This window comes from Vulpes lagopus, chromosome 5, assembly GCF_018345385.1.
Source record: "Vulpes lagopus strain Blue_001 chromosome 5, ASM1834538v1, whole genome shotgun sequence".
Lineage (NCBI taxonomy): Eukaryota > Metazoa > Chordata > Mammalia > Carnivora > Canidae > Vulpes > Vulpes lagopus.
In genome coordinates this window covers 7723235-7745676 of record NC_054828.1, presented here as the reverse complement: position 1 = coordinate 7745676, position 22442 = coordinate 7723235, and the positions used below count along the sequence as shown (strand labels likewise).

Sequence of the window (22442 nt, the reverse complement as noted above, 5' to 3'; positions counted from 1 at the left end):
CCATTTCAGTTTGTTCGTAACTCTCCTCTGTAGCTTTACTTGTCTTGTGCATTTAACATTGGCCTATTTTTTTGTCTTCCCACGCCTGGACCACATGTTTCACGAGGTCAGGGACTTTATTAACCTCTTTCCCCCAGCATCTCACAGAGCTCCTGGTGCATAGAGGTGTTCTGTGGTTGTTTGTTTAATAGATGAATAATAGTAGCAGGGTTGTCCAGAACAGCCCTTGCCAAAAAAGAGTGGCCTAGATAGATAGAAACTGCAAGAAAATTGGTGTTGACTGATCAAAAAGCACTTACGGGGTAATTTGTAAGTTGCCAGGAGCTCTCTAACAGTGCGGGTTCAGGAGAAATACAAATGTCTGATCTCCTCTTGGATATGGGGGTGAGGACACACTGTAAATCTGCAAAATAGTCTTGCAAGGCGGGTATCATTAGCTCCATCTTTGACAAAACCAAGGCTCAGAGAGATGCCCTCAAAGCTAGTGGGAGGCTATGCTGGGATTGGAACCGGGTCTGGTGGACTCTTCAGCTCGGGGCTCTTTGCACTGTCCCTACCTGCCTGTCTTCAGGCAGTGAAGCAGGCTGGGCAGTCTGTGATAAGCTTTTGGTGCCCAGGCGGTATGACCACAAGGATTTCTGAGCGCCCGTGCACAGGGGGCAGTAACTTCTCAATTGCTCAAAAGAACAAGCACTCTACCAGTGGACTCTGGATGATTTCTTATATCATTATTATTATATAATTATACCTGCCCATAATTCCCAAGGCTTTTGCAATAAGCTCCGTTACTTTTCTGTTAAAGAAAAGTTTACTGTTTAAATGTCTTACTTTATAGCTGGTGAGTTATGATGGCGAATTTGGAGCCCCAGCCCTTGGAGATAGAGTTGTGGGTTTGAACCCTTCCTGTGCAGTTTGACCCCAAGGAGTCATGAGTGGAAGACAAGAAAGTAAAAGCCCTTTGTAACCAGAGTGGCAGGCAGGAAGGTTATGCTCTGCTGCTGACTCTTAGTTTGGCTTATAGAGGGACCGTGGGGAGGCCTAAGGGAAGTTTCCTGAACTTTGGTTTCTGTTCAAGGTAGTTAAAAGAAAACAAACTGCAAGTTGTTAAGGCCTGTGGGTGGTCCATTTCTCATGTTCATTCCTTGACAGGTGGTTTCTGGTGCAGCCTGAGGTTGCTGGTGCTGCTAGCTTGCTTCCTCAGCAGCTGGGTAGCTGTGGGCAGGTCACAGATTCTCCAACACTCACTTCTTTTTAAGACTTTGGGTTTTTTTTTTTGTTTTTTTTTGAGGTGCCTGGGTGGCTCAGTTGGTTAAGTGTCTGCCTTCAGTTCAGGTCGTGATCTTAGGGTCCTAGAATAGAGTCCCTGCATTAGGCTCTCTGCTCAGTGGGGAATCTACTTCTCTTTCTCCCTCTGCTCCCCCCTGACCTGTGCTCCTTCTCTCTTTCTCAAATAAATAAATAAAATCTTTAATTTATTTATTTGACAGAGAGAGCACAAGAGGGGGAGTGGGAGAGGGAGAAACAGACATCCCACTGAGCAGGGAGCCTGACGCTGGCCTCAATCCCAGGACCCTGGAATCATGACCTGACCTGAGCCAAAGGCAGACATTTCACCAACTGAGCCGCCCAGGCACCCCTAAATAAAATCTTAAAAAAAGAAAAAGCAGACTTTATTTTTTCAAGCCTAGCTTTTTCATAGAAAGTAGGGATAATAGCACCTACCTTTGAGATTATTGTAGGGATAAACATGATTCCTTAGGACAGGGCTCCTAAATCGTCTCTGCACTGCAGACCTGTTGGGTGGCCTGGGGCAGCCCATGAACACCTTCTCAGAATACTGTTTTATTTTTATTTATTTATTTATTTATTTATTTATTTATTTATTGGATTTTATTTATTTATTTGAGAGAGAGCACGCTCGCACAAGCTGGGGGAGGGGCAAAGGGAGAAACAGACTCCCGCTGAATGCAGAGCCCCATATAGGGCTCTATCCCAGAATCCTAGGACCATGACCTGAGCTGAAATCAAGAGTTGGATGCTTAACTGACTGAGAGTGCCCCAGAATACTGTTTTAAAATGTATAAAAGTAAGATACATGGGATTGCAAAGGAAAACGCTTCTCTCAAACTGTAGCTGGGCTCTTTTATCAGTGCACTGTAAAACAAGATCTGGCAGTGAGTCTAATATAAGCACCATAATTTTGAAGTTGTGATGAGCGTGAACAATATTTTATTGTGCCGGCAGTAGCTGAAATGTGACAGGGAAAGAGCTGTAATTTCTAGCACGACACTACTACAGTGTATTGCCTGCGTTCATAATTGAAGGGAATGCTAAATACCAGGTAGGGGTTAGTGAAAAAAACTTGTACATGTTTTCCCATCCAAGTTCATGGACCCCTGAATTCTCTCCATGGGCCCCAGGCTCAAAACCCCTGCCATAAAAGGTGCATGACACCCAACACGTTATCTCCAGAAATGAACCAAGACCCCTTGACCTCCTTGGTGCAGAGGATCCTTAGGTGGACAGACAGGGTGCAGAAAACCTGTGGGTAAGGGATGAATGCCGACCTAGAATTCTGACTAGTGAGGTTGAGGACGGTGAAACTGAACCTTTGCTGGTCTCTGAGTAAGCTGTTGGAGGGCCTGGTGAGTCAGGAGGAGTGCCAGGCGTCTTTGGAGATGACATAACCACAGGTAGTGCAGTGTGGGGCAAGTCTGCAGTCTGTACTGACTGCTCCTCTTCCATGAAACCTGGGGTAGGTAAAGGCCAGGCATGTGGAGTGTGGGATGAGGCTGGGGGTAGCCTGTGGGGATGGGGGAGGAGCATCTTCGAGTTGGGAGATGAGAGTGTGTGGTGGGCTCCAGAACCCAACTGGCAGGGTTCAAGTCCCCACTCTGTCACAACTTGTGTGACCCTTGGAGATAATTTCACCTCCTTATACCTTGGTCTCCTCATCTGTAGAATGGGGATGATAATAGTACTTTCTTATGGGGTGTGGTGAAAATTAAGTATTATATTTGTTTGTTAATTTTAAAAAGATTTATTTATTTATTTGAGAGGAGAGAGTGTGGGGAAGAGCAGGAGAGAGAAACTTTTTTTTTTTTTTTTTTTTAAGAGACACACACGGAGAGAGAGAGAGAAACAGAGACAGAGACAGAGACACAGGTAGAGGGAGAAGCAGGCTCCATGTAGGGAGCCTGACGTGGGAATCGATCCCGGGTCTCCAGGATCTGCCCTGGGCTGAAGGCAGTGCTAAACCGCTGAGCCACCGGGGCTGCCCAAGAGAGAAATTTTAGCAGACTACTCGCTGACCTCGGAGCCCAGTGCAGGGCTCAGTATCATAACCCTGAGATCATGATCTGAGCTGAAACCAAGAGTCAGATGCTTATGTGACCACAGCACCCAGGGGCCTAGAGAATTAAGTATTATATTTAAAACTCTTTGAGCAATATCTAGTAGGAGAAAAAAAGCTTAATAAAGGACTGAAATTGGGGCACCTGGGTGGTTCAGACAGTTCAGCATCTGCCTTTGGCTCAGGTCATGATCTTGGGGTCCTGGGATTGAGGCCCCGCATGGGGCCCCCCTGCACAGCGGGGAGCCTGCTTCTCCCTCTCCCTCTGCTTGTACTCTCATTCTGTCTCTCAAATAAATAAATAAGATCTTAAAAAAAAATAAAAAAGGATTGAAATCAGCATCTTCCCTGTTATTCTAGGGTTGGTGAGATTCCACTTACTCAGTATAGATTCTGGAGCACTGCTTCTGTGTGCTGCCCAGAGATGAATCAGATGTGGCTTCTGCCTTCAGGGAGCTCATAGTTTAGGGAGAGATGGGGACATAAGCATCCACTGCCAGTGAACTAGGGTAAGTGCGTTGGTTGTGAGCTTGGGGTACTGCCTTAGGGTGGGGGTTGGGGAAACAGTCTTCCTGGAAGAGGAGCCACCTAGGCTAAGCCTGAAGGAAGCACCAGGCCCTAGCCAGGGTGGAAAGGAAGGAGGGGGTGTGAAGGTTGTTGCAGACCAAGTGGGCAGCTTGGGTCTGACACTGTTGGGGAGAGTAACCTTCCAGGCCGGCCGTGGCGCTGGAGGGGAGGCCAGCTACTCCCTGCAGTGCTCTGTGCTCAGGATGAGCAGCTTGGCCTTTGTCCTTCTGGTAGTGGGCGTCATGAAGGTTGTATTTGTTTTTCAACTTTCTATTCACAGGAAGTAGCAAAAATAGTACAAAGAGTTCCCTTCACCCAGCTTCCCCTGATGATGGTATATGGTAGTTGTACATTATTGAAACCAGAAAATTGGCACTGGTACATTACGAAACTTCAGAGCTTATTAGGTTTTCACCTTTAAAAAAAAAAAACACCCCCAAACAACTGCATTCATCTGTATGTGCGCAGGTGCACACCAGGAAGGGTTTTGAGCAGGGGAGTGACATTGACATATGTGTTGGACAAATATCCTTGACCGTCAAACAGCAGCAGATTGGAGGGGGCTTGTTGGAGGCTGTTGGCAGGAGATGCTGCAGGCCTGAGAGCTGTGGTCATGAGGTGGTGGGAGGAGCTGCAGAGTGGAGAACTGTTTTAGAGGTAAAGGTGGAAGGAACGGGGGACTGAGAAAAGGATAGCAGTTGGAGCCGCGACTGGAGTTTGGGAGAAAAGGAGGAGGAGTAGAAGCAAGGGAGATGAAGTCTGGAATGTGGTAAGTTGGAGGAGCAACACAACTGGGATGGGCACCAGGGAGGACTTTCTGGACACGGAGGCATCTAAGCTGGGTCTTAACAGATGAATAGGAGTTGGCATGTGTGGGGAGAGGGCATCCCAGGTAGAGGGCTCAGGATTTGGAAAAGCATGGAGGTTCTAAGCAGCCTGAGTGTTGGACATCCAGATAGTGCTGTCCAGAGGGCAAAAGACATGAATCTGAAATATTGGGGAGGGGGCGAACTTGGCAGGAGGAATAGATTTGTGAGTCATCGACATGACTCATAAGATCATGAAATGCAAGAGCTCATCTGGGGAGAGCATGCAGAGTGAGGAGAACAGGAGCACTGTCCGTTAAATGGAAGCTCGGACGCATTGGTCTTGAGACCTGGGCAGAGGAAGAGGAGCCCCTAACAGAACAGGACCCATCAGAGAGACGTGAGAAGGACCTGGCAGTTGCAGCCAAGAGTCCCCAAAAAGGCGAGTAAAAACTGCCCCTCTACTGGACTCAACAACCAGGAGATCCCTGGGATGGGATGACCTTTGGTGGAGTGGGAGGGGGGTTGCTGAATTTTGGGGAGTGGAGTAGGAGGTGAGGATGTAGAGACAGTATAGACTACTGTTTCACAACATGTGACCAAGAAAATGAGAGGTTGTGCATTATCCAGAAGGGGATTCAGGATCAGGGGAAGAAATTATTTGTGGATGGGGGAGACTTGAGCATGATGACAGGTTGAGGGGTCCTGGAGCTGGATCTGACTGCTTAATGGGAAACAGATGGTGATCTGTATGGGCCCTGGGGCCAGGCTGCTGGGATTTGAATCCCAGCTCTACCATGTACCAGCGGTGTGACCTTGGGCAAGTCACTTAGCTTCTCTGTGCCTCTCTTTTCTCCTCTACAAAGTGAGAATGATAGGCTATCTCACAGGGTGTGCTAGAAAGAAAGCATTATGTATAAAGAGATCATGACATGCCAAGAAAAAAAAAAATAGAGATTATGCTAGCCCCTGGCAAGTAGCTAATGTTATTACTTGATTATTTCAGTGTACATTTTTCTCACTTATTTATTCAACACTCATTCATTTTTAAGATTTTATTTATTCATGAGAGACAGAGAGAGACAGAGGCATAGACAGGATAAGCAGGCTCCATGCAAGGAGCCTGATATGGAACTCGATCCCGGGACTCTGGGATCATGCCCTGAGCTGAAGGCAGACGCTCAACCACTGAGCCACCCAGGCGTCCCTATTCATTCTTTTTTTTTTTTTTTTTAAGAAATATTTATTTATATGAGAGAGACAGAGATAGCAAAAGAGAACATGAGTGGGGATGAGAGGGAGAAGCAGGCTCCCTGCTGAGTAGGGATCTCGATGTGGGACTCGATCCCAGGACCCTGGGATCATGACCTGAGCCGAAGGCAGACGCTTAACTGACTGAGCCACCAGGTACCCCAACACTCATTGATACTTATCTATGTAATAGGTTGAATGAGTTGATATTCATTGGTCCATTTCTTTTACTACCATTTATGGAGCACTTGCTCTACACCAAGCACAGGGCCAGGCATTGAGATTTTGAAGAGGCTGGTACAGTCCCTGCCTGGTCTGATGAAGATCTGAATCTCTGAAATTCTGTCATCATCAAACTCTTCTCCAAACTGGGTGTGTGTGTGTGTGTGTGTGTGTGTGAAGAAAAATTGTGTTTCCGTCATGGTTTTCAGGTCAATGATTTGGTCTTTCTCTTGGGAAGAACAGCTCATGGACATTCGGGCAGACCTGGAACACTGGGTTTGAAACCAGGCTACTGGTTCCCACTTGGCCTCTGCCCTATGGGGTTGACCTCAGGTCAGTCATCTAATTTTGTATTTCAGATTACAAGGTTGATACTTGCTCTGCAAAAAATCCAAATCACACTAAGGCACATAAAGTGGAAAGTGTTCTGCGTCCTGTTGCCCCTTGACAGATCCCAGTCCCCAGAGAGAACCAGTTAAATTTGGAGAATATCTTTCAAACTTCTTGATATAAACACACATTACACACAGATGTCATCGCACAACACAAGAGTGTTCAGGAATCGGCTGCTTTTTTTTCTTCCCTGACTGTGTATGGTGGCATCTCCATCACAAAGCCACATAATAGATGCCAATAGCTGCCTTGTGTTCCACGGTGGGGTGTACTGTAACTTAATGGAGTAATTCTCTACTGATGAACGTTAAGGTTCCCTCGAATTTTTCACTTAAAAAAATTTTTTTAAATATACTTACTCATGAGAGACACACAGAGAGAGGCAAAGTCCTAGGCAGAGGGAGAAGCAGGCTTCATGCGGGACTCAATCCTGGATCCCGGGATCACGCCCTGAGCAGAAGGCAGACGCTCCACCGCTGAGCCACCCAGGCATCCCGTGAGTTTTTCACTCTTAAAAAAAAAAAACAAAAAAACAAAAAACCAAAAAAAAACAGGGCAGCCCCGGTGGCCCAGCGGTTTAGCACCGCCTTCAGCCCAGGGCCTGGTCCTGGAGATCCGGGTTCGAGTCCCACGTTGGGCTCCCTGCGTGGAGCCTGCTTCTCCCTCTGCCTGCGTCTCTCTTGAATAAATAAATAAAATCTTAAAAACAAAACATCCTGTGCAACTGAGCGCTCGCACAAGGATTTTGGTCGATTAAATTATTGGAACTGAAGTTTCTGGGTTCAAAGGAAAGGGCGCTTTATCACGTAGAAAGCCTTTTGGCTGTAAGTAACAATTCCTACCTCAAAACAGGAGTTTATTAGACTCTCATGTGATAAATGAAGCGGAGCAGCGGCAGGATCAGCTGTTACTGGGTCACACACGCCATCCAGTAACTTTGAGCTCTTTCCGCCCCGCCCGTCCCCAGCGCACTACCCTCCCTCGCCGTCCCGCGGCGCAGAGACCCGCCCAGGGCTTCCGCCCCTTTTAAGGGTGAAGAAAACCATTCCCAGAAGTCCTTTGGCTGACTTCCTCTCCTTTCTCATTGGTCAGGGTGATGCCACGTGCCCTTGCCTCAGCCAATCACCTGCAAGTAAAATGACCACTGTGATGGGCTGAGGCTCGTGCAGGTTCACCAGAGTGACTTCGAAGGGAACAGGCTTGGGGCTGTGCTGGGGAGGACGGAGGCCAACTGGCTACCTTGCTCCTTCCGGGAGATGTTGCTGCGCGGCTTCACAGAGACGCTGCCAGTTCACTCTCTCCGGGAACTTGCAGCGTTGGAGAGTGCTCGTTCCTCTACCTGCATCAGCTGGGCTCTCCTCACAGTAGTGTCAGGGGTGAAAAGTGTGACGTCTTGTTTATTGTGCGGTTCTTGTGTCAGTGTGTTCGACTGTCTTTTTTTTTTTTTTTTTTTTTTTTAAGATTTTATTTATTCATGAAAGACACAGAGAGAGAAGCAGAGGGAGAAGCAGGCTCCGTGCAGGGACCCCGATGCGGCATTCGATCCCGGGACTCCAGGATTGCACCCTGGGCCGAAGGCAGGCGCTAAACCGCTGAGCCACCCAGGGATCCCCTGATTTTCTTCATGATTCATAGTTCCTCTGGATTTCCTGTTTATGTTCTTTGCCCTTCTTCTTGAGTAATAATACTGATCATAAAATAGGTTGACATTAAATGTTTACTCGGGGCCTGGCATTTCACTGAATCTTCACAACAACCCTGTAAAGAAGGTATTAGTATCTCTGGGGCATCTGGGTGGCGCAGTCCACTAGCGTGGGATTCTCGATTTCAGCTGGGGTGATGACCTCGGGGTGGTGGGATTGAGTCCGGGGTTGGGAGCCCCACTCGGTGGGGAGTCTGCTTCTCCCTGTTCCTCTGCTTCGTACCTGCCCCCCCTCCCATGCTCGTGCTCACTCCCACACTGTATCAAATAAATAAATAAATAAAATCTTTAAAAAGAAGAAGAAGGAGGTATTAGTATCCCTGTTTGAGAGATGAGGGAAGTGAAACACTGAGAAGTCAAGCAACTTGTATACAGTTAGTAAGGAACAAGGCTTGGATTTGAACTCATGTGTGAACCTGGGTATGTGGTCACATACACTGCTGACATGGTAAGGGAATTGTTTCCTGCTGGTTCCTTAATTAATGGCGATTTCTGGGAAGAGCCATTTGAGGTAAGTCCAGCTTGAGATTCCCAAATTGTAACAACATGGAGGTAGAGGAGGGGAGAGGGGACTGCCCTGCCTGGCACTGAGATCCTGGGTGAAACTTGGGCCTGTTTTCTCCTTGGACTTCTTTTGTTTGACCTACATGCTTTTTGCTCTTCCACCAAGTGCCCTGATCAAGCATGCCCCACCCCTACCCTCACCCTCAAGGAACTCCTCTCCCTCTTCAGCTGAGAAGGAATGCTCTTTTAACCACTATCTCAGTCTATTGGGGGTGCTATAACAATATAGCATAGACTGAGTGGCTTAAACAACAGAAGTTTGTTTTCTCATAGTTCAGGAAGCTCGAAGGCCCAGATAAGGTGCTGGCAGATTCAGATTCAGTTTCTGATGGGAACCCTCTTCCTGGCTTGCAGATGGCTGCCTTCTCCTTGTGGCCTCATCTGACCTTTCCTCCTTGTGTGGGCAGGGAGAGAGAGGAAGAGCTCTCTGGTGTCTCTGCTAATAAAAGCACTAACCCTATGATACCAGGGCCCCACCCTAAGACCTCATTTAATCTTAATTACTTCTCAGAGGTCCTATTTCATATTGGGGCTTAGGGCTTCAATATATGACTTTGGCGGGACACAAACATTCAGTGTATAAATTCTCCCCCTTGTCCCCCCAAATTCATGAACAGCCCCCAAATCTTAGATCCTTCTGCATCAACTCTAAAGTCCCAAGACTCATCTAAGTCTCTAAATCAGGGCTGGGTGAGACTGGAGGCAGATTCATCCAGAGTAAACTCCTCACCAGCTGCGAACCTGTGAAACCAGACAGGTTATGTGCTCCCCAAAAGCAATGGTGGGACAGGCATAGGATAGACATTCCCATTCCAAAAGGGATCCGTCGGAAAGAAGAAAGAAGCAGCAACGGGCCCAAGCAAGTCTAAGACCCAATGGGGAAAATTCCATTTGATTTAAAGGCTTGAGAATCATCTTCTTTTTTTTTTTTTTTTTTTTTGAGAATCATCTTCTCAAGATGATTTTGGCTTCCTGGTCCATGGGAGTGCAGCATACCCCCCACAGCTCTGAAAAGGAATCAGTGGCCCCACCAAGGCAGCTCTGATGATCTGTCATTCAGGATCAGACTTCCCTTGAAGGATAAAACATGTTCGCCTCCAAGTAACTCTATAGTCTGGTGCTGTAGAATTCGAGAAGTCCAGCAGCTTTCCTGCAGTTCGTCATCCAGTTTTCTCTGTCCCCTTTGGTTCTAACTGGCAGTGTTTCTGCTGGTATAATCCCATCTCTATTTCTGATTTCTGCTGATAGCTGATTCGATATGTGGTTCATACTCATACTCAGCTCCTTATCAAATGGTTGTTCAGCCACATCCTGTGTTCTCTTCAGGACACGCTTTCTCATTTTTTTGCAATACAGAATGGCTGAGAGTTTCCCAGTTCTTCAAGTTCTGGTACCTTTTGTTTAACAGTTCCTTCTTCAATTCATCTCTTTTCTCTCAAATTTTATTATAAGTGGTAAGGAGGACTCATGCCACACCTTCCATACTTTGCTTAGAAATCTCCTCAGCTTAGGGGCTCTGGTAGGGGCTCAGTGGGTTTTTGGCTCAGATCATGATCTCAGGGTCATGGGATCGAGTCCTGCATCAAGCCATGTAGCAGGCTCCGTGCTCAACATGGAGGCTCTCTCTCTCTCCCTCTCTCCCTCCCTCCCTCCCTCTCCTTTGCCCCTCCCCCCAACTTGGGCTTGCTTTGTCTCTCTCTTAAGTAAATAAATAAAACCTTTAAAAAATCTCCTCTGCTAAATAACCATTTTCATCTCTCTCTTTTTTTAAAGATTTATTTATTTATTTATTTATTATAGACATAGAGAGAGAGAGAGGCAGAGACACAGGAGGAGGGAGAAGCAGGCTCCATGCCGGGAGGCCAATATGGGACTCGATCCCAGGACTCCAGGATCATGCCCTGGGCCAAAGGCAGGCGCTAAACCACTGAGCCACACAGGGATCCCCCCCATTTTCATCTCTTGCAAATTCTACTTCTCACAAGAAAATGGAACACAATTAATTAATTAAAATTTAAAAGTTTATCTATAATCTCTACATCCAGCATGTGGCTTGAACTCACAACCCTAAGATCAAGAGTTGGTGCTCAGGGCACCTGGATGGCACAGTCAGTTGGACATCTGACTCTTGGTTTCAGCCCAAGTCATGATCTCAGGGTTGAGGGCTCTAGCCCTGCATCAGGCTCTCTGTGCTCAGCACAGAGTCAGCTTGAGACTCTCTCTCTCTCTGAAATAAATAAATAAATCTTAAAAAAAAAAAAAAAAAAGAGTCACAAGCTCTATTGACTGAGCCAGGCAGGTGCCCCACTAGAACATAATTTAGCCAAGTTCTTTTTTTCTTTTTTTAACATTTTATTTATTTATTCATGAGAGAGACACACACAGAGAGAGAGGCAGAGACACAGGCAGAGGGAGAAGCAGGCTCCATGCAGGGAGCCTGATGTGGGATTCAATCCTGGATCTCCAGGATCATGCCCTGGGCTGAAGGCGGCGCCAAACCGCTGAGCCACCTGGGCTGCCCAATTTAGCCAGGTTCTATGCCACATTATGACAAGGATGACCTTTCCTCCAGTTTCCAATAAACTGTTTGTCATTTCCATCTGAGGCCCCACAGGAACTGCCTTTAACATCCTTGTCTCTGCCAGCCATCCCTTCATGGCAATCAAGGGTTTTTCCAACTGCACCTCAGAGCTCCCTCATCTCCAGTCATCACACAGTTCCAAAGCCACCTCCATAGGTTCAGGTATTTGCTATAGTAGCACCCCACCTCTTGGTACCAAAATCTCTACTAGTCTACTCCGGCTGCACAAACAAAATGCAGGATCAGAGAGCCCTACCCTTATGATCTCATTTAACTGTAATTACTTCTTAGAGCCCCATCTCCAAGTAAGTCCTACTGGGGGTAGGGCTTCAACATATACTCTAATGGGAGAAACACACATTCAGTTCCTAACAACTGCTTATAAAAATATTCTTCCCAGAGGAAGGACATTGGGAAGGAGCAAGGGGTGTCAGCATTAGGTGCTTGCTGGGGCTGGGGGCTCTTGGTCACTTGGCAAAATGTTAATGAGGTTGTCCCATGCCCATCTTCCCAGGCCCTTTGAACCCAGGCTCCAGGATCACCGTGTGGCCTTGGACAACTTTCCTAACCTCGTGGAGCACTATTTTCCTGCCTGATGGTGTTGTAGTGAAACTTAATCACATTTATTTAATGATGACTCATTTTCATGCAGGACAAACCAGACACAGAGCTGCTTTTTTGTTCAAAACCTCCTGGATTTCTCATCTTACTAGGGTGAAGCCACAGTCCTTGCCCCACCGATGAAACCTCATATATGCTCTTCCCTGCTAATCTCTCTAAGCTTCCTGTTCTCCATTCTCCCACTGCCCACTCTGTTCCATCCACACTGGCCTCCTTGCTCTTCCTCAGATATACCAAATCAGTGTCCACCTCAGGACCTTTGCACTCACCGTTCCTTCTGCCCAAACACTTTTCCCCACATGGCTTGCTCCTTTCCATCATTTTGATCTCTGTTCAAATATCAAAAAGGCCTTCCCTGGGTCCCCTATATAATCATAGCACCCTGTCGCTCTATCACTTTATTTTTTCATTCTCTATGGGAATCCTTTCTGTGTGCCATTATGCATTTATTTGTTGTATCTCTCCTCCACCAGAACAGACACTCTGAAAGAGGAGAGATTTTGTCACCTTTGTTAATTGCTAAATCCCCAGGGTCTACCTAGAATGTTTAAAGAATCCCTTAAGGGCTTGATGCACAGGTGGCTGGCTGGCTGGCCCCATTGAAGCTCCTTTTTCTTCATGTTGTAACTGTGTCCTTGCAGCCTGCTTTCCCTGCTAGAATGTGAGCCCTTCGACGGCAGGGGTTTTGTCTGTGTGGTGGATGAGGCCCCTGCACTCAGAGCAGGACTTGGTACAGTGGAAGAGCCACTCACATTTAGTGACAGAGTTGAAGGCGTGATTGCGCACATCCCCCAGCTCACACAGGGTCACCGTCTGGCAGCCTCTCTGGTTTTATTTTCCAGGTATTGTGCTTTGTACTTTGTCCTTCCATCCGGGCATCTGGCACTTGGCAGGTGCTCTGTAGCTCATTTTCTGGGATGGGCATGGCCAGGCAAAGCCAGATATAGTACCAGACTACACAGCTGTTCGGGTTGTCTATGACCCTCCTGTTATTAGCAGGGACCCCTGGAGCTGCCAGCAGAAGGCCCTTCAATCAGGGGGAGGTAAGCCCAGTATCTGATGACAGAAGGCACCTAGGAAATGTGGGTTTCCTTCCCCCGCTACCACCTGACCTGGCTTTCTCCTAGTTGTGGGCCAGGCCTACTGACTTTCCAGGGCTATCTCTGCCCTTGGCCAGAGGAGACTATTCACCAATATGTTGCAGGAGTCAGAAAATTTTCCCAAAGGAGGGGGACATGGCGGTTTTCTTTGCACCCTGGGCCCCATTAAGACTTGCGCCTCCAGGGCAGCCTGGGTGGCTCAGCGGTTTAGCACCGCCTTCAGCCCAGGGCGTGATCCTGGAGACCCAGGATCAAGTCCCACCTCAGGCTCCCTGTATGGAGCCTGCTTGTGTCTCTGCCTCTCTCTGTGTCTCTCATGAATAAATAAATGAAATCTTTAAAAAAAAAAGAAAGAAAGAAAGACTTAGGCCTCCAGCTTGGTGTTACTTTGTATTACTGTGAATTTTAACAGTGGTTATATTCTCAATGGATAAGGGGTGTCTGAAGGCCTGAGGCATGTGCATCTCTGCTGGGCATCCCTTGTTCATCATACCTCCTCTCACATATGGTGGCACTCCTTTTTTTTTTTTTTTTTTTTTAAGATTTTATTTATTTATTCATGAGAGACAGAGACACAGGCAGAGGGAGAAGCAGGCTCCATGCAGGGAGCCTGATATGGGACTTGATCCCGGGACTCCAGGATCACGCCCTGGGCCGAAGGCTGGCACTAAACCGCTGAGCCACCCAGGCTGCCCTGATGGCACTTTTTCTTTAAACACCCCTAGGGAGGGCCCAGCCCCTTGGGGCAGCCCTACCAGCCTCTACCAGCCTGGCAGCGTTGCTTATGAGATGAAATCTGTTTGCCAGGGTGCCCTGGCCTAGGGCATTCACACTCAAGAGAATGACTCTAGAGTAGTCGACCATAGACCCTAGAACAAGAAATTAAAAGAAGCATGATGTTTTCACACAGAAATCTTCCCTCAAATGGCCCTGCAAACACATCTGCCTTTTCTGGGCCGTGAGTATTCATGAACACCAAGCACCAACTTTGTGTCTTGTGCCTTTGAGGAAGAGCAGCAGCATTTTTACTGATGTATAGTCAGTAGTTCCAGGCTTGGCCCCCATGTGCTGGCTGAGCCTCACTCTCCTCGTCTTTCAAATGTGGGTCCCAGAGCACTGCAGCCCCAGGGTCATTGATCAGGATCAGATAAAATGTGGGATATGACAGAGATTTCATAAATAGAGTTTGAATGCAGACTTCTAGAAGGCCCTCCCTCCCTGACCCCAATGAGCCAGCTCCTATTTACCCTTCAAAGCCGAATTCAAATGTGGACCTCTGTTTCCCAAATGTTTCCACTTTGGTTGTGCCTCATCCCAGCCTTTGTTTGCCACGGATGTCTGGTTTGGGGTGAAGGTGCTGGGATATTCTTTCCATGTCTCGAAGTAGGTTAGAAGAGCTGAGAAGGCACCCTGGCCTTCTCCCCTATATATGATAGGCATATAGGAAATATTGAATTGAATGCCCAACATAGGAGTTCTGATCCAAAAGCCACTATTTGTTAAGTGTCTGCAATATCCCAGGCCCTAAAATGAGTGCCTTCTCTGTATTCATCCTGTCAGTAGGTGCTGTCTGTAATCGCCACTGTACAAAGCAGGAGACTGCAAATCAGGGAGGCAGAGGAGCCTGCTCTGGGATTTGAACCCATCACCATAGTGCATGCATACAGCAGGCTGCTGCTTTGGGATATCGGTGGTCAGAGAGGAGGATTCACGCCAGGCTGTGTGAGGAGCCTTCTTCATATTGCCTGGGGCAGGGAGTGTTTTTTCCTTGGCTTTGGATTCAGTCTTAGGAATTAATCTCTTGGGATGGATATGGGCAATGCTTGTTTCTATTAAGTCTGCTCAGACCGCAGGGCTGAGAGGAGACTGGAAAACACTGCTTTCTGATTGCTGTGCTTTTCTGAGAGCTACAGGCTGCGCAGGGCTTCAGGAGGGTCATAAGCCAGCTGCTCCCGGATGGCGTGAGCTCATGTGGGGAGACGCGATCAGCCGAAATTCAAGAGAGTCATTAAGAGGCTCTAGGTGGGGGAGGGCAGGGTCTGATTTGTGGGTTCGAGAACCCTCCACCAGTGATGGTCTCAGGGAGGTAGGGGGCATTGAGGAGGCTGGTCCACTTGTCTGGGGGCAGGAAACACCTCAGGTGATGAGGAGGGATGGGGGCTGGATTTTGACCCAGGTCAAAGGGACAGGACTTGGTGGTCATGGCCCTGCGCTGCTGGTTGTCTAGGCCTGTGGGGGGCCCTTTCACAGGTCATCTGACCATTCTGGACCATACTACATGGTGATAAGTGCACCCCTGTCTCTCCTACCAGGGAAGCTTCTCTTGTAGGGTAGGACTGGGCCGGTGGCTCCCTAGGCTCCCACGAAATAGAATGAATGAGCATATGATGGTCCTATCGAAGGGAGAGGGGGAGACTGTGGAGGAGTCAAGCTTCGAAGGAGGGATGTAGGATGGCTGCCTAGGTGGAAGGAGCTGTGGAGTGAAAGCCAGGAGGCAGGAACACCACTCAGCCTGTTCTGGCTGGAGGCCCAGAGTAGCTTGTGTGTGTGAGGGTGATGAGCCCTGGTTTCCCAAACAGGGAAGCTGAGGGCAGAGAGACCAACAGAAAGGTGTGCTTGGCAAGGTCCAGGCAGCCCAGGCCATCACCGCCTGCCTCCTGCAGGAGAACAGGGTCATGTTGTGTCCATCCCAGGAAACACTTGCAGTTTTTTGCCAGAAGGAGGAGCAGCGTTGGATGACATGTGTTCCCATGGTGGCCGGACTGTTGCCCTATTCCACGTGCACTCCACGTGCTATCTCCTGAATTCTCACGACAGCCAGCAGGGTGGGGGCTGCCATCAGCCCCATTTTCCCCATCAGGAGACTGAGGCCCAAAGTCACCCAGCAAGTGTAAATGCTGGTGTTCACACCCAGGTCCGTGTGAGTCCAGAGCCCTGACCCAAGGCCCTGGCAGGACAAGCAGATGTGTAATGGGCATATGGCGATGGCCCTGGCCCTGCCCAGCATGAGGATCTGGTGTGAAGAACACTGTTCTGGGAGTCTGAAGACTCTGTGTGGCTTTGCCCCTCCCTGGGAAGGACACATGGGAAGAAGGAGATTCGAGGAACTGAGCTCCCTGATCCCACACTGTTTTTTTTTTTTTTTAAAAGATTTTATTTATTTATTCATGAGAGACACAAAGAGAGAGAGGCAGAGACACAGGCAGAGAGAGAAGCAGGCTCCATGCAGGGAGCCCGACGTGGGACTTGATCCCGGGACTCCAGAATCATGCCCTGGGCCAAAGGCAGGCACTCCACCACTGAGCCACCCAGGGATCCCCCTGATCCCATACTCTTATCTCTAGAGCCTCACAGCCACCCTTCCAGGCAAGCCTTGTCAGCTGTAACAAGCTACACAGAGGGGGGAAAGTGAGGCATAGAGAAGGGAGATGGCTGGCCCTGGCCATATGGTGTCTCATAGCTCTTAGTGTGGCCAAAGATGTGACGTTTGGTCTGATAGGACTGTTTGCCTATGCTCTGGGTGAGTGACCTCGGGATAGAAGCTTCATACTTTGTGCCTCACTGTTCTCATCTGTAAAATGGGCTAGTGACCCCTACCCCTTTTACAGGACAGGATTGTGAGAATGTGGCTGATGCAGTTGGAAGGGAGTTTTGCAAGGTGTTAATCTGACATGCTTACTCCCTCCCCAAAGTAGCCGGGTGTTTCTCACACCTTTATATATCTTGGTACCACCGCTTGTGTCTGTGTACCAGCCCTCTGCTGATGGAGCTCCACCTTCCTCGCATAGCCTGCAGTCCTCTCTCCATAATCTCTCAGTGGGAGAGAGAGTGAGGGCCACGCTGTGGGGTAGAGTGTGGAAGGGGCCTATGAGGGGCCTGGACAGAAAGTGCTGGCCTGAGGCCAGGCGGCCCCAGTCCCCTTCCCGCTAGGTAGTGGGAGCCCCAGGCTCAGGTTCTGACCCAGGGGAAGGCCCATACCTCTCCTGGGCTACCACTGGGTGGGATGAGCTGCCCCTCAGCAGGCCTTCCAGTCCATACATGATTCCATGGAAGCCAGGAAGGCTGACTGGATGGGTCTAGAAGCTCCTGGGCCCTGGAAGGCTTGCCCTAAAGGTACCTGAGCCCCTAGCTGCTCTGTCTGAGCCTCCCATCTCCTTTTTTTTTTTTTTAAGATTTTATTTATTCAGTCATAGACACAGAGAGAGAGAGAGAGAGAGAGAGAGAGAGAGAGAGACAGGCAGAGGGAGAAGCAGGCTCCACACAAGGAGCCCGATGTGGGACTCGATCCCGGGTCTCCAGGATCACACCTTAGGCTGCAGGCAGCGCCAAACTGCTGCGCCACCGGGGCTGCCCAGCCTCCCATCTCCTTAAACAGTGTTCACTCCCTGCCTCTCTCAAGCAGGTCTCCTGCATGTGTTCAGTACCATCACTTGATGTGCAACATCAGGCCAGTCCTCAGCCTTGCTGGGCTTGTCTTCCTGGTCCAGAACCTGAGGAATTCCCTCCATCTTGGCAAAATGGGGCACACACCATGCTGCTTGGCTTGGTCTGGGCCAGGCCGGCTCCGGGTGTGTGTGGACTGTGCGGAGGGGATGCTGGTGGTAAAAGAGGGTGCCCTGGGTTCAAATCCTGCCTCAGCTGCCTGCCTGCTGGCTCATGACTGGGGCTCCCTGAGCTCCTTTCCTCCTTGGTGAAATGGAGACAGAATGACACCTGCCTCGTCGCATTGTTGCAAGATTCAAAGAGATTCTTATACAAAGTGCCCGCCCCAGTGTGTGGTGCTACGTTGTAGCCATAATCAGCTCCATCATTTTGCATTTTCTGTATCTCTTCTCCTTGGACTGAGTTGGCTGGGCAAACAAGCTTTTCTCTTGGAACTTGGGGTGTCTGGCGCAGTGCTGCCGCCAGAGCCATGTGTGAGAACAGGCAGGTGGCCTCCAGGCAGCCCCCTGCCCATAAAACCCACCGCACAAAACCAGGGTCCTGCAGCACTGTGAGGAGGGCAGGAGCTGCATGGCTGGGTTCAGATGGCCTTTGTCGGCCATGAGACCGGTCACTGTCCTCAGTGTCATCTGTGAAACGGGCTGCGTGTGGGAATGAGAGAGACTACGCCATGGGGTGGGCACTGTGACCAGCCAGTGGCCCCTGCTGACTAATTGATAAACTGCTCTCTCCCCCCAGAGACTGATGGAGAGACAGAGACGGAAGGCGGACATCGAGAAGGGGCTGCAGTTCATTCAGTGAGTGTGGGGCAGGCTGGGAAGGCTGGGGCCTCTGACGACACTGCCCAAGGCCTGCACAGGCCTCCCCAGCTCCCCCTTTTCTTCCTGCTAAGCCTCTGCTGCCCAGGCTGCCTTGTATGCTGGGGAGCGAGGAGGTGGGACATGCTAGGAAGGGGCTGGAGGGACCGGAGGGTAGATCGGTGACCCCCCTCCAACCAGGCACACACATTCCCTGACCCTGGCCACCCTTCTGTCCTGCTCAGTGTACCATTTTACCCTCACCCTACACATACGGAGGCACACATCCTGTTAATTCTCCTGCTTACCTGTGTACATCCCAGGCTCTGTGCTGGGATCTTCACATCCATTAATCCTCACAACAGCCCAGGGAGGTAGGTGGTCTTAGTTCCATTTTGCTGAGGCTCAGAGAGGTTAAAAAACTTGTTTATGGTCACACAGCTTTATTTTTTATTTTTTAAAGATTTATTTATTTATTCATGAGAGAGAGACAGAGAGAAAGAGAGGCAGAGACACAGGCAGAGGGAGAAGCAGGCTCCATGCCGGGAGTCCGACGTGGGACTCCATCCCAGGACTCCAGTATTACGCCCTGGACCAAAGGCAGGCACCAAACCGCTGAGCCACCCAGGGATCTCCTCTAGTCACACGGCTTTAAAGTAATAGGATTTTTTTTTAAGATATTTATTTATTTGAAGGATTTTTATTTTATTTATTCATGAGACACACAGAGATTTTATTTATTCATGAGAGACACACAGAGAGAGGCAGAGACACAGGCAGAGGGAGAAGCTGGCTCCCGGTGGGGATCCTGATGTAGGTCTCGATCCCAGGACCACAACCTGAGCCAAAGGCAGATGATCAACCACTGAGCCACCCAGCTGCCCCTAAAATAATAGGATTCTAACCCAGGTTTGGCTGGCCCATAACCCACATTTCTTTCCATTATTTAAGCTCCCCCCTCCAGTCTCCACATGCCATGTTTGGAGGGTTCTATCCCATTTTCCCCCTTCACACACAAAGTATTTTTACTAACTTTTTTATTTTATTTCTCTTAAATAGATCCCAGAGGCACATTTATCATGACACTAATGAGTTAACTGCAGGGTCCCTCACTCGAGTGGGTCCTTTCCGAAACCACGGAAGGTTCCTCGAGCAATTCTTTGTTTCTAATTTTGTGGATTTTTTTTTTCTTAAATGGGAATCCCCACACAACTAGGATTTACATCTGTCTACCCTCAGATAAGTTCTCCAATTTTGTTTTCTCACAGAGACCTGTAAAACACAACCTGCCTCTTCCCCACAGCCTGGGCCCTTTGTCACACACACGGTATCTATGATGCTCTGATAGAGCTTGTGTCGACAGTCACACACTATCCTTCCCTCCGCTTGCATCATGGTCACTCTGTCTTGCTTAGGCCACTGGGAGAGCTGTGGCCCACTATTCTCTCCTCTCTGGGCGGGTCTCCTTCCATTTGAGGGTACTGCTCAAATTTTATGCCGGGGCCAATCTGATGAACAGAGTGAACCTTGCAAATATGGTCTTTCTTTCTTTCTTCCTTTTTTTTTTTTTTTTTTTAAGATTTTATTTGCTTATTCATGAGAGATACAGAGAGGCAGAGACATAGGCAGAGGGAGAAGCAGGCTCCCTAGAGGAAGGGAGCCAGATGTGGGACTCGATCCCAGGACCCCAGGATCATGACCTGAGTGAGCTAAAGGCAGATGTTCAAGCACTGAACCATTCAGGTGCCCCAAATACTGTCTTTCAACAGAATTGTGTCTTCAAGTCACTGATTTCTATGGAGCTGGACCTTTGAGTCCTGCATCCTGGTTACCCCACTTCCTGGGTGCTCTCCACACCTGCGAGATGAGATAGGCCCCTTCCCTCATGGAGTCATTGTGCTTGGAGTAAATGGTAGCTCAGTGTTCTCCTTCCCGTCTCCAGAGGGGAGTTCCCAGAAGGTTTAGCAATAGGACAGCCTCCTGGGAACCCATATGTTTGTCTCCTAAGGGATGGCTTTACAAGATAACACAGTAGGACGTGCTTCTTTTATGATTAACTGTCCTTTCACATATATAGACTTTGTGTGCTAAGCATTTATTAGGCACCTCTGGGCACCAAGCACTGTAACAGGGCCATAAAGCGGTTTGCACAGGTGGGGCGGTGCTGGCTTGTGTGGAGCCTTAAACATCAGGATGAAGTGACCTTGAGGTAAATAGGGAACTGGTGCTGGAGGTGGAAGGCCAGGTAGGAAGGTAGCAATGGGGCCTGACTAGGTGGTAGAGGGAGCAGTGATGGGCCCCGGTCCCGACAGTGGAGAGTCAAGTGAGAGATCAAGATGGGAGCCCCACTGTCACAATCAGGGACACCTCCTCCCACACACACACAGGGGACCTCGGCATCTCCTCTCATCACTTCTCACTCACTGGTTCAGGCTGGTCTTTCTTGCCCAGGTGTTGACAGCAACTCCGGGCAACAGAAGGAGTCCCAGCCCTGCACTCTGGCCCTGGCTCTAACACTGACTTGCTGTGTGACCTTGAGCAAGCCACTGCCCCGTTGGAGCGTGTGTTTTCCCTTCTGTGCCATGAAGGACTGGGAGACTACCCTTCTGGCTTAGCCATTTAGCGTGACAGATGTGCCTCCATTCTCCTGGGCTGTCATTTTCTTCTGCACTGAGCTGGATTTCGTTGGCCCCAAGTGGAGGAGAGGATACCCACAGCCCCATCTGCTTTGTTGGGGCTGGCATGAAGGGTCAGGCTCTGAGAGTTACCTGGCATTGGCTGGGGGCATGCATATTCTGCAGGAAGGGATGGGGGACCTGAGATTGACTCTTGTGCTACCTGGAGCCTGCATTTGCAGGTTTTGGTCCATCAAGGTGTGGTCATTCTCAGAGAACTGATTTCTTAGGATGAGGACAGCTGGATGGAGCTGGAGCTGGCCTGTTCTGTCTCAGCATCCGAACCTGGAAAAGCCTGGCCATGGCTCTGGGGCAAACACAAGGCCTTCCTCCAACCCCGTTCCATCAGAAATGGAAGACGAACATGGTGTTGGTTTAGGGAGATAAAACTGCCGTCCCCTTTCTAATCTGTGAGGTGACATCTGAGATCCGAGCTAGAGGAGACCACTCCTGGCATGATCTGTGGCCTTTGGCTCAGGCTACTGGTGCTTCCATGAGTCTGAGATGCAAGGGCTCACCCAGACTTTGTATCCCTCTCCTTTTCCTGCTAGGTCGACACTACCCCTAAAGCAAGAAGAATATGAGGTGAGTGTCAGCTGCTGGGTTGGGGGAAGGTGAAGGGCAGGGATGTCCAGGAGAGGGGGCGAGGTGTCTAAGCCTTGGGCTACATGGAGACCCCTGAGCCCCCTCTGCCCCCTGCCCCCTGGCAGGCCTTTCTGCTCAAGCTGGTACAGAACCTGTTTGCTGAGGGCAATGACCTGTTTCGGGAGAAGGACTATAAGCAGGCCCTGGTGCAGTACATGGAGGGGCTGAACGTGGCCGACTACGCCGCCTCCGACCAGGTGGCTCTACCCCAGGAGCTGCTGTGCAAGCTGCATGTCAACCGGGCTGCCTGCTACTTCACCATGGTGAGCCTGTCGCGTGCTCTTCCCCTCCAACTCTCCTCACTCTGACCAGCACATCCCCCAGATGCCCTGCTGAGCAGGCTCAGCCAGGCGGGCACTCCTTGAGGCTCTGCAGGGCCGGCTCCTCCTCCTTTTCCTCCTCCTCCTCCTCCTCCTTCTCCTCCTCCTCCTCCACCACCACCACCACCACCTCCTCCTCCTCCTCCTGTGCAAGTCTCACCATCCACTCCCACAGCTCTCAACCCCAGCTTCACCACAGACTCCCCTGGAGAGCCTTTAAAGTACTGATCTGTGACAAACCGAAAATGGTTTGTCATGAGCCTCAGCCTCACCCTAGGTGAATTAAGTTAGACTGTCAGGGTGGCTAGGGCAGTGGCAGGAATCTGGACAGTCAGGGCTGAGAACCACTCCCCTCATCACTGCTGCCTCTTTCTGGCCTTCCCTCTCCTCTCTCCTGGGCTCC

The 22442-nt window shown here is 49.5% G+C and overlaps 1 protein-coding gene across 1 annotated transcript in view; it reads left to right on the top strand.

Annotated features, from left to right (window-relative positions):
- ZC3H7B (zinc finger CCCH-type containing 7B) overlaps window positions 1-22442 on the top strand; it is a 65742-nt gene that overhangs the window by 6000 nt on the left and 37300 nt on the right. Inside the window, exons 2-4 of the mRNA XM_041756527.1 lie at window positions 18341-18399; window positions 21626-21659; window positions 21785-21982. Of these exons, the coding sequence (XP_041612461.1) occupies window positions 18347-18399; window positions 21626-21659; window positions 21785-21982 (285 nt within the window). The 5' untranslated portion in view covers window positions 18341-18346. The remainder of the gene's footprint in view (window positions 1-18340; window positions 18400-21625; window positions 21660-21784; window positions 21983-22442) is intronic.